The sequence below is a fragment of the Propithecus coquereli genome, unplaced genomic scaffold, assembly GCF_000956105.1.
Source record: "Propithecus coquereli isolate 6110/MARCELLA unplaced genomic scaffold, Pcoq_1.0 Scaffold43, whole genome shotgun sequence".
Classification (NCBI taxonomy): domain Eukaryota; kingdom Metazoa; phylum Chordata; class Mammalia; order Primates; family Indriidae; genus Propithecus; species Propithecus coquereli.
The window spans coordinates 3,728,379-3,739,900 of NW_012150063.1; the positions used below are offsets into that span (position 1 = coordinate 3,728,379).

General features: G+C 56.6%; 1 protein-coding gene across 1 annotated transcript; it reads left to right on the top strand.

Moving 5' to 3' along the window:
* Positions 1–770: 770 nt before the first annotated feature.
* Positions 771–11,391, top strand: HAAO (3-hydroxyanthranilate 3,4-dioxygenase). The gene is made up of 10 exons (XM_012653883.1): positions 771–987; positions 3,981–4,059; positions 5,062–5,145; positions 5,497–5,603; positions 8,018–8,107; positions 8,389–8,432; positions 8,712–8,857; positions 10,526–10,594; positions 10,776–10,858; positions 10,961–11,391. The coding sequence occupies exons 1-10, from the start codon at positions 824–826 to the stop codon at positions 11,037–11,039; spliced, it is 945 nt and encodes a 314-aa protein (XP_012509337.1). The 5' UTR covers positions 771–823; the 3' UTR covers positions 11,040–11,391.
* The last annotated feature ends 131 nt before the right edge of the window (positions 11,392–11,522 follow it).

An 11,522-nucleotide genomic window follows, 5' to 3' on the forward strand; every position in this document is an offset into this window, starting at 1 on the left:
GCTTCCTCCCACCTCCAACAGCCTCCACCTCCCCGGCCTTCAAGGATAACCGTGCTAGGGCCCCTCAGGCGGGGCGGTAATCATTAAACGCAGGTTTGTCTGTCCCCTCTGCCCCCTCCTCCGAGATTTATGAGGGCGGGGACACTGAGGGCCCTTGTCCGCATCCGTAAAATTCCTCATAGAATAGTATGCAAGCTGAGTAAATTCCTAAGACACGTAAAGAGCTCAAAACAGTGCCAGACACCTCCTCAGTGTCCACCGCAACGCTGGTGCTGAGGACAGCGTCTCTCCTGGGAGGAGCCCCTCCGTCCCTGTTCTGCGCTGGGAGGCTCCCGCAGCGCTGTACTTACAACTGCTTCCCCCTCCCGCCGCACTCAGTACATCTGGGGACTCTGCCCCGACCTCTGTCCTCGTGAAAGCAGAGGGTACTGACACTAATCAGGGCCCGCGGCGGCCGCTGGACATGTTTTCGTTCCATGCGCGCGGCAGCCCGGAGCGGCTGTGCTGTCATCCCCATTTTCCAGACAAGAAAACGGAGGCTTAAATCCAGTGCCAGCACCATGTACTCAAGCGCTCGCGTATTTGGGGGGGGGGGCCGGAGGGCTCCCTGGGTTCCCCTGGGGACAAGTGACCTGGACCCCGTGTCCCGCTCCCACCTGCGGCGCGGGTGTGCGGGCCGGGCTGGCGGAGCAGCGCGAGGGCGAGGGCGCGGGGCAGCTCGCTCCAGCCAAAGTCGGCGAGAGGCGGAACCGCGGGGCCCCGCGCCAGCCACCGCGGGGTCGTGTGGGATTGCTCCAACTTTTGAACCCAGGGCAGCGGATTAATGAGGCGGCCTGGAAGCGGCGGGGCGGAGCGCGGCTCTCAGACCTCTCGGCGGGAGAAAGCAGAAGACGCTTCCCCGGGCGCCATGCAGCGCCCCGTGGCCGTGCGGTCGTGGGTGGAGGAGAACCGGGCCTCCTTCCTGCCCCCGGTCTGCAACAAGCTCATGTGAGTCCCAGGCGCCCCGGCACCCTCCCCCGCTGTCCTCTCCTCCTCCGTCTGCGTCCTTACACTCCAGCGCCCAGCTCCTTGACCCAGATGGCTGCAGAAGGGCGGCTGTGATTCTCAAGGTGTCTTCAGGGGAAGGCGAGGACAGGCTGTTCCGGTTCCACCACCCTGGGTCTGTTCCCCTTTCTGGTGACTCTAGTGGCTGTGCCTTCTGAGGAAGGCTGAGGTGCCTCTGAGGCTGTGGGAGATACGAGATGGCAGGACGGGCCCCTTCCTTCAGGGCCGAGAAACTTCTCTGCAACCCCAAGCGGCTCAGTGCACTTTGGGGAAACTCAGAAATTTGGGGAGGGTGGTTTTCAATGCCCCAGAATTTCAGTGGAACTTAGGTCTGGGGACAGCCAAATCAAACACCCTGACCATGTCCAGGAAGCTGCAGGCAAAGGTGAAGTCAGAGGACCAGCTTCTTTGGCAGGATCTTGATTTATTGCTCTTCTGGGGAGTCCTCTTTGCGGGCACGCAGCACACGCACCCACACCCAGCCCTCCCTAGGCCACCTCTACCCGTAGCATCCAACAGGGTTGGCCTGTCCAGTCGGCCATCTTTCTCTGGCAGACCCCTTAGGCCTTCCCCCATGGCCCTGTCACCTCCTTCCCCTTCCCTCTGCTCCATGGCTGGGCCTCATGTGGTCGCCAGATCCAGGCTCACATTCCTCATGTTTGCTGTGTCCACAGGACATCTCCAGTGAGGAGGCACCTCAAACCAGACAGCTGCAATCACTGACACTTGCTTAGGCCAAAACTGTGCCAAGTGTTTTTGCATTACCACCTGTAATTCTCACAGTAGCCCCATGCAGTGGGATGTTACAATAGTCAGCAACTTTCCCAGGGTTACCGAGCTAGTGCTGGACAGGCTCCAGACTCAAGGCCATGGAACAGTTTGACTCCAAAGTCCACACATGCTCTTGGGCACTGTGCAATACTGCCACGGCTAACAGTCAGCATGTCCCCTGAGATCTCTTCTACCATGCTGTCGCCTCCAACTCAAAGCTTTACCATCTTTTGCCTCCTTTCTCCACTTTGTCCCTGTCTGCAGTCTCATTCTCAGTCCACCAATTTCTGCCCCTGATGGTGTCTCACATCCATCTGCTCCTTTCGAGCCCACGGCCACTGCTCTGGTTCCACCTTCGTCACCTCCAGCTGAGGCAGTACTGGCTGCCCTGCCTCCAGACCTGCCACCCAGCCCTCCACAAGCACAGGCCCTCCCTTTATTCATTCAACAGATGTTCACTGAACACCTACTACATGCCAGGCTGTTCCAGACACGGAGGGTACAACAGGCAACGAACTAACAAAAACCCCTTCCCTTGTGTAGCTGACATTCTGGTGGAAGGAGGCAGCCCATAAATATCAAGAAACAAGGAGTGGAGGCCAAGGCAGGCAGACTGGGAGACCTCAGGTCAGAGAAAGGACTGGCCTTGTGCCTGGTATCTGTTTGCTAGGGCTCTGCGGGGAACTCTGCCCCAGACCTATCCCCCAGCTTCTGGTGGTTTGCTGGCATCACCGGTGTTCCGTGGCTTCTGCTGATCATGCCAATCTCCACGTCATCCCCTCAAGGCCTTCTCCCTGGGCATGCATGTGTCTGGGTCCACAGTCCCCCTTCATAAAAGAACACCAGTCACAGTGGATGATTCGGGGCCCACTCTACTCCAGGATAACCTCGTTCTCACGCAGCTAATTACATCTCGAGGCCCCTGTTTCCAAGTCAAGTCACATTCTACGGTACTGGGAGTTACAACTTCAACATAGGAATTTGGGAAGGGGGGACACAGTTCAGCCCATAACCCCCCTCCCCCGCAGTGAGATGAGAAGCTGCTGGTCTTGGGCAGAGGAGTGACATCTGGCTTATGCATTCTGACTGGTTGCTTGAAATAGTTCTTGAGAGAACTTGTTCCAGAGTTTTCCATATGTACCTGAATTATATCTCAGTGAAGTTGATTAAAAAAAAAAAAGACTTTCGAGGCTCCCTGGCAACCCTCAGACCAAGACCAAACTCCTTGGTGGTCCCCCTCCTAATCCAGCCTTCTCACCATTACTCCCCAAGACCACCGCACACCACCAGGACCCCCGGTGCGTCCAGTCTGCACCCCACCTCTCCGGCCAAGTACCTCACAGCTTTTCCCCACTCCGGAAGCGCTGTGCCGCTCTAACTCATTCAAGCTCATGTGATGTGTGTGCCTGTGATTGCAGCTACTGGGGAGGCCCGGGTGGGAGGATCGCTTGAGCCCAGGAGTTCTGGGCCAGCCTGGGCAGCATAAGAACACCTCCATCTCTACAAAAATAAAAAATAAACAAGTGTTTAAGCTCAGAACTGCCCCATGACACCCTCCTCCTGCCCCATAATCTCATCCATCTTTCCAAACAGTGGGTCATGACGGATGTTATTTGTTGCTCATTCCCAGAAGGGAAAGAAAAGAAAAGAGATTGTATCTTCTCTCCTGTCCCCATGTCCCACCCTGGGCTGAAAAACAGCCCACAGGAGAGGACACTCAGCAAGGACTTACTGATCTAGGTTTGGGGGCTCAGACCCCCCCAGCCCCTCCCCTGCCATCCCCCAGCGTCGTCATGAGCGTAGCCTCTTCGCCGCGGTGGCCCGTGTGTACGAACTGTCCAGCCCCCAGCCCCAGCACCTCCTGTAATTAGAGACCTTGAGCACAGCCCAGGGATGCTGGTTGTTGGGTCAGAGGATGCGGGGGACACACAAAGAGGGACCTACACACACACACACACAATCCCAGACACAGAGACACTTACATGCACCTGGGCATGTGCTGAGTGAGAGTAGGGGAAACAGGGACAGCGATACAAACACAGCCCTGCTCCTTCTCCCGGGTGTACTCAACTCCCCCCCACCCCCCACCCCAACCCCTCTCCCCGGCCCCTTCTCCTCTCACTCCCAGGACATAGCTCAGGACTTCTCCCCTTCGTCCATTACAGGCACCAGGAGCAGCTCAAAATCATGTTCGTCGGGGGCCCCAACACCAGGAAGGACTACCACATCGAGGAGGGTGAAGAGGTGGGCTTGCAGACTGCCCCCAGGGAGGGGCACTTCTCACACAGGGGCCAGAGATTATGGCCTGGGGCGGGGTAGACACACAGTAGGAGGAGGGGCACAGCTGAAGTCCCGGGACAGCACTGCTGCCTTGGAGTTGGTGCATGCGCAGTGACACCTTAGAGCCTCCTGGAGGAGTCTGAGCCAGCAACCCTGCTGGGGAGCCCCAGAAAATAGCCCAGCCCCTGTGGGTGAGAGAGGCTCTAGGTGGAGCCCCCCACCCCACCCCGCCGCAGATACAGGGGCTGTCCATCCTCTGGTCCCTCCCCTAAACCTGACATACATGATGAGTCTCCAAAATGAGACTCAAGTATTGAGGGGGACCTGGGCACTCCCCCTGGTCCTGGGAGCCAGGTTCTCTGGGCAGTTTCTTCGCCTGTTTTCCAGGATCACAGAGCGGGATGGGCTGGGCTGGGGTGGGGAGGGGAGAGGGGTGAGCAGGGGACAAGCAAGTGGCTGAGGGGTGGGCTTGGGTGAGGGCCTGGGGCTGAGGGAGGGGTGGGGGTTGGCCCCTCCTTGACTGGAGGCTGCCAGACACAGGAGTTGCTAGGGGCTCTGGGGGGAGGCGGTTGGAAGGGAGATTTGCACTGAGTACCCTTTTGTACCTTTGGTTTTGAACTGTGTTTCTCTACTACCCACCCAAAATAAATGAAGAAAAGTAAAATTAAAAGAGAAAGGTGGGCCCCTAAGGAGAGACACAAACAGACTCTGGTGGAAAAAGATCAGTAGATGGGCCCCCATCATCTGGGGGGGCTCTGATTCTGGGGAGTTCAAGGTCCAGAGTCCAGCTGGATCAGCAGCCTCCATCCCCAGGGACAAGAGTGGCAGAACTGCTCATACACTTCGAGGCCTTTAGGAAGTTTCTGAGGTTTCCTGGGCAGAACTCTGGCCTGGGCAGTGGCCAAGGACCTGGAAGGTCCTGGAAGAGGAAGTAGGAAAGGTCTGAGCCTCTTCACCGTCCTACAGGTGTTTTGCCAGCTGGAGGGGGACATGGTTCTCCGAGTCCTGGAGCGAGGGAAACACCGGGATGTGGTCATTCGGCAGGGAGAGGTGAGGCTGGACCGCAGGGGTGGGGGAGGTGAAAGGCTGCCACAGCTGCAACCCACCCTGTGCACTGGGGCTGGCCCTGGCTGAGGTCTTGTCCTCCCTGCCTTTTCCTGCCTTCCTGCTCGCTCGCTCGTGCACCTGCCCCATCCTCGGGCACTTCCTCCTCTAGGCTTCCCCATCCTCAGCACAGCACGACATCCCCTCCGGTTCCCTGGTGTGGAGTTGGGCAAAGAGGAGGGCCCAGGTTGGACAAGCAGCGCCCCATGGGTCTGCGGGGGAAGCACAGGATGCTGGGCGCTGAGGTCTCCATGAGGGACCGCAGCCCTACCAGGCACCTTGTCTCCACCACTGCAGATATTCCTCCTGCCTGCCCGGGTGCCCCACTCGCCACAGAGGTTTGCCAACACCGTGGGGCTGGTGATTGAACGGAGGCGGCTGGAGACGGAGTTAGATGGGCTCAGGTAAATGCGCCCTGCAGCAGCAGTGGGGTGCAGCTCAGAACTGCAGCAGAAAGGACCCTAGAGAGGGCCACAGAGAGGGCCAGAGGGCTTCGCTGCGGGAGGCGATGGAGATCCTGTATTTGCTGGCCGATGGCGAGGGGCAGGGTGCAGTGGGTTCTGTTCTCTGGGACCCCCTGGGAGCCCACTCAGCCTGATGACCTGGCTGGAATCACCTGTTCTCTCTGCCTGAGGTCTGCTGGGACAGGGGGGACGTGGCAAGGAAGGTGGAGGGGCGCCAAAGCCGGATCCCCCTTCCCCAGTGCAAGTGGAACACTGATGCTTCTCCGGGTTTAGCGGTTTAGCGTCTCGGCCAGTGCCTCCCTCGGCTTCTCTGTCCCAGCTCATTCCACGACAAGCACTCACGTCGGATAGCAGTGGCTATGTGCCAGGCACTCGGCTAAGGGCTTTGTGTGTATTTATCCATGTAATCCTCCCAACTATCCTATGGGGTAGGTACTGTTACCATCTCTGCTTTACAGATGAAGAAACTGGGCACAGGGAAGTTGAATTTGCCAGAGCCTAACTTGCTAGGTCTGACATTGTAGAGAAATATGGAATTAGGGCCAGGACGGCATATACTTAGAGAGGAGTGTGAGTCAACACCAAGGAGGGGAAGAACACAGGCCCTGCTGTAGACACCGATTCTACAGCTGTGGTCCCATTTGGTTCTGGTAAGTCACATGATTATTGTTCTCTGAAAGGCAGTAGCAGCCTATAGCTCAGAGGAACAGAGATTTTTTCCAAAAGGTAAACTGCTTTTTGTATTTTTTAACTAAGAATATTTAAGTTTCCCTTGAAGTTATTGGGATCAGGATACTTGGGCCCACATCTTTTGTTATAATAGTTATTTTAAAAATGCCTCCTTTTTTCTAATTACCAAAGTCATATACGTCCACTCTCAAAATCTGGAAAAGTAGAGGAATACAAAGTGAACTAAGTTAAAATCACTTGTCACTAAAAAGGTAAATTTTATGGTATGTGAATTATATCTCAAGAAAAGAAAATAAAAAAAGGGAAAACAAAAATATTATTTGTCACGCCACCAATTAAACCTAACGGAGCACCTAAACTTCCATCTTGTCTTTTTTCCGTGTATACCCTACCTTACAACATTGAGTCTTATTGAATGCATAGGCTTGAGTTTTACTTCTTTTACTTAAATTCATGAGTATTTTTCATACTATTAAATCCTTTCAAAAAACACAATGGCTGTATAACAATCTACTGCATAATAGTCTGTTGTAGGGACAGATACCTGGCTTTAAATTCTAAAAGAAATTTCTCGCAAGGGGCTTTATATAGGGAGTCTTTGATGGAGAGGACGGCGTCCTCAATAACATTTTACAGCAAATTCAATAACGGATTTCATCTGGCTGCTTTTGACCTTTAATAAAAGCCAGGGACTTAACATTAAAATACCACTCTGAAGGCAGTTCCCGGAGGGCAGTGCAGTCCAGTTATGAAGGTTTCTGGTGGCCGGCTGCAGCCCAGGCTAGCATCCGGGCTGCCAGGTGGGCGGGTGCGCTGAGTGTTTGCAAGCCTTCTCCCATCAGCAGGACCGCTTCTCTTTCTTGGTAGGAGTTAAAGAGCAGACAGAGCTATCCTGGCCCTGGAATTAGGCATTCAGTTAACAGATGTTCCTGGCACCTGCCATGTGCTGCACCCACAGGGACCGGGGGCACAGCCCAGCCTGCCAGGCGCTCCTCAGGCCAGCGGAGGAACTTGCTGAGCCAAGCTAGGAGCAGGAGTGGGCTTTAGGGGGTCTACTGAAGGCTATGTGTCTGTGCAGGTGGGCCTTCCCCCAGAAGAGAGGTCCAATGCTTTGCTTCATTCCTCAAAAGCAATCGTGACCCTGAAAGGAGAAGAACCCCTCATTTGGGGGACGTCTTCTACATGTTCACTTCTAAGTTTCTGTGTACTCTGACCTAGAGCACCACAGCCTGGCAGAGCATCCAGCCACTGGCCCTGGTTTCGGGCTTAGCCTCAGCTTTCTCTTTGGGAAAAACAAAGACACTGGGGTTAGATGCTCTCTAAGCTTCTAAAACTGTCTCGAGGCTGGCCTGCTTCTGCCATTTACAGGCTGCATAATCCCTGACAAGTTGCCCAGCTTGTCTGAGCTCAGCATTCTATCTGCTTTGTAAATGGCTTAGTTTTGGGAGCCGGGAAGGACTACGCGAATGTTGTGGGTAACAGCCCTCCCACTTTGGGGGCACCCACCTGCTTCTGGAAGAGCCAGGTGCAAATGATCAAGCACTGACCACTAGGCTGTGCTAACGGGTGAAGCAGGCAGCCCAGCTCTGCAGGGCCAGCCTGAGCGAGCTTGCCCTGAAGGCACGCAGATGGGGAGCAGGGTTGCTTGTCCTCTGCTCTGACAGGTACTACATGGGGGACACCACGGACGTCCTGTTTGAGAAGTGGTTCTACTGCAAGGACCTTGGCACGCAGTTGGCCCCCATCATCCAGGAGTGAGCCCCAGCCCGGCCCCTGCCCTTGCTGTCCCGGGACTCCACAACAGCACCTGCTGGCCTGGGAGAAAGTCCCCCGGCCCAGTGCGGGGGGCCAGGACTGGAGAGCCCACTGGGGCGGGGGGAGGGACTGCTCCATGGGGCTGGGAGGAAAAGGATGGCAGGTGTACAAGTTGTATGAGGGCCCCGAGAGTGTGAGTGTGGTGTGTGTCCATGTGTGTCTCACTGCCCACTCAAGTGGGAATGCTCACCACTCCTCTCCTCCCTTCTCGTGCCTGCAGGTTCTTCAACTCTGAGCAGTGTAGAACAGGAAAGCCCATCCCTGGTGAGGCCCCTAGGAAGTACCTTTCTCCCTCCCTGCTTTCCCAGAGTAGGATGGGTCTTGGCCCAGGGTACCAGGGAGTCTGTTTTTGAATACTTTGTCCTGTACTCAAGATACTGAGAAGATGGCACCAAATTGTACCCCCACATGGCTGCTTGGTCACTGAGCTGGATTCAGAGCCTATTCCAGCAATTGAGAGCCGGGGCCCCTGGGAACTGGGCCCACCGGGGCTGGGTGGACTGGGCCCATAGGTCACTGACCATAGCCGTGCTGCGGGTACAGACCAGCTGCTCAAGAAGCCACCGTTCCCTCTGAGCACACGATCCATCATGGAGCCCATGTCCCTGGAGGCCTGGCTGGATGGTCACCGCAGGGAGCTGCAGGCGGGCACACCCCTCAGCCTGTTTGGGGACACCTATGAGACCAAGGTAATGCAGCCCTGGGCCACGCAGGGCATCCACCCAGCAGCCCCGGGAAACGGACACGCGTGCACACGTGAGCATAGGCCTTCCTGTTTCCTCCCTGACTCAGAGGATGATGGCTTTGCTCTGAGTGGATGTCCACGGAGGCTGTGTGGTCCCAGGCAATCTTCCTTTGCTTTCAGAGTGGGAGATCGCCCCATCTGACAGCTTCCTGAGAGTCTGTAGTTTCCCCCTGCTAGGAATTCCTGAGCCTCTGGCCAGTTACAGCCTCAGAAGCCCAGAAGGGAGAGGGTTGTTTGGGAGTGAGGTTTGGGTGGAGAGGTACAGAGAGATCCAAACAATGCTTCTTTCATTCAGCATTGATAAAGCGCCTGTTATGTTTCAGGCTTTGGTGGGAGAGTAGGATAGGATCGCTGCCTCAAAGAATGCATGTATGGCCTGTTCAAGGAGATGGACAAGTTAATCAACAATTGCCACAATTGTGTGATATATTATTTGATAGAGAAGCTATAGGAGGATAAAGGAGGAACTCAGGCTGAAAAGGAAGTCAAGGAAGGCTTCCTGGAAAAGGTGATATGCAAGTTGCATTTTAAAGCTAGCGTAGGAGTTTGCAAAAGAAAGAAAGAAAGGAAAGTGGTGAGGGCACTTCTAGGTGAGGGAGAAGCATGAGCAAAGGCACGGAGGCTCGAAACAGCTGGGCACTGAGAGCAGCTGAGGTTGGCGAGAGCCAGCGCAGGGGTGCGGGGGCTCAAGTGTGGTTGCAGAGCAGCAGGGCCAGGCCCTGGTGGGTCTGCTGGGCTGGCCGAGGTGGGAGGACCTGTCCCACCTGTCCCACCCACAACAGGGCTCCACCCAGTGTTGAAGCAGCGGAGTGATGAGGCCAGAGTGGTGTTTCAGAAAGCTCACTCCGTACCGAGTGTGGGGACAGGACGAGGACGGCGAGGGTGGAGGAAGCGAGTGTTCCCTTGTGCTTCACAGTCTGCCACATCTGGTGCGGTTTGAATTAGTCACCCCGTGGAGGGATGCTCATGATACAGGCCTCTAACCCAGGACAGTGAGAGCGGGCGCGCATTGAAGCCCCTCCCACCCCAACACGCAGTGTCACTCACACTGAGCTGCCTCCAGGGTCTTGCATCCCGCCCCCTTCATACTCCTGCTCCTACCTGCTTCAGTTTACACCAAGGAGCATCCACTGAGTCCCACTCTGGGCCAGCAGGACCACGGCCCACACAGCAGCTGAAGGCTTCTGGCTGATGCATGTCAGAGAAGCCTCAGCCTTGCTCTCCTCGTCACTCCTCCTCCTGAGGCCAGACTTGTCACATCTCACAGAGAAGAGGAGGTGGGCACCTCTGGGAAGCTGACCTGAGTGTGTCCCTAGTGTGCTCTGGTGGGCACAGCTTCACGTGAGCACACGTCCGAAGGACAAAAGGTGCACGCACGTGTGAAATCCAGGCGTGAGCCATCCCGAGTAACAGGTGGGCAGCACCTGTCGCAATGGCCTGCGGCCCAGGCAGCCTTTCTCTCCGCGCCCTGGTCTCTGCTTGGCACATGGTGATGGGGCTATTATGAGCCCCGCCACTGCCCCATGCAGGCCTGTCATCTGGGAACTAGTTTCAAGACTGTCTCCCATGTGGGGCAGGAAGCACCAGAAATTTCCATGTCACCTCCCACCAGGTGATTGCCCATGGACAAGGCAGCAGCAAAGTCTCGAGACAGGATGTGGACGTGTGGCTGTGGCAGCTGGCAAGTAGGGCCCCTGGTCCAGGGTGGTACAACCTCCAAGGAGATCAGATTGCTCCCGGGCCTTGGGCTCCCATGGTGGGACCTGCTCTCAGGGCCTCCTTGACAAGGAAGCCTTGGGGACATTCTGACAGATGTTGAGGCCCAACAGCATCCATTTGATCCTCCCCCTCCTCTTTCCCAGGAGGGCTCCTCGGTGGTGACGATGGAGGGACAACGCCTGAGCCTGAACCCTGATGCCAGCCTCCTGGTGCCAGCTGGGACCTCGTGAGTACATGGGGAGGACTTCCCGCAACGTGGGACTGCCCTCCTTTCCCTGAGATCCTCAGGGCCTCCTGGTCTGACCCCTGCTCATCTGTGTCTCCACAGGTATGCCTGGGAGCGAGCACGAGGCTCTGTGGCCCTGTCTGTGACCCAGGACCCTGCCTGCAAGAAGCCGCTGGGGTGACTCTCTTGCTGTGGGCCTGAGGCAGCCATGGGTGTGCCTGAGCGCCACCCGGAGCACCACACCTGCCGAACCACTCTCCTCGCCCCCGCCGCCTCTCTGTGCTGCTGCCGAGCCCCTCAGGGTCCCCCACGCCAGGCCCTGGACATCACCGTCATCCATCCTCCGCTGTTACCAGCCAGGATGCCAGGCTCCTGGGGGACCAGCAGCTCCCTTCTCCTCTAACAGCCTCAGCCCACTGCCCCGCCAGTCCTGTGGCACAGCTGCTGCTCCATCCCTCTGTCCCCACGGGCTCAGGGCAGCACTTGTCTCTACCAAAAAGGCCCTCAATAAAGGCTTCCTGCTAAATGAACACCTGTGGGTCTGCACAGGCTGTCGTCGATGGCTGACCCTGGGTGTCCCCCTGTGACTGTGTTCTGGGTCTGGGGTGTCAGGCCCCAGGTGACCATGGATGTCTTGGAGGGTCTGGTATTGGGTGTCCTGCCT

What these genes read in the sequence shown, in the direction of transcription:
- HAAO (XM_012653883.1), top strand. Translation starts at nt 824, where the DNA reads ATGAGGCGGCCTGGAAGCGGCGGGGCGGAGCGCGGCTCTCAGACCTCT. An exon ending in CCGGTCTGCAACAAGCTCAT is followed by an intron (nt 988 to 3,980) that starts GTGAGTCCCAGG and finishes CGTCCATTACAG; the next exon opens with GCACCAGGAGCAGCTCAAAA. An exon ending in ACATCGAGGAGGGTGAAGAG is followed by an intron (nt 4,060 to 5,061) that starts GTGGGCTTGCAG and finishes ACCGTCCTACAG; the next exon opens with GTGTTTTGCCAGCTGGAGGG.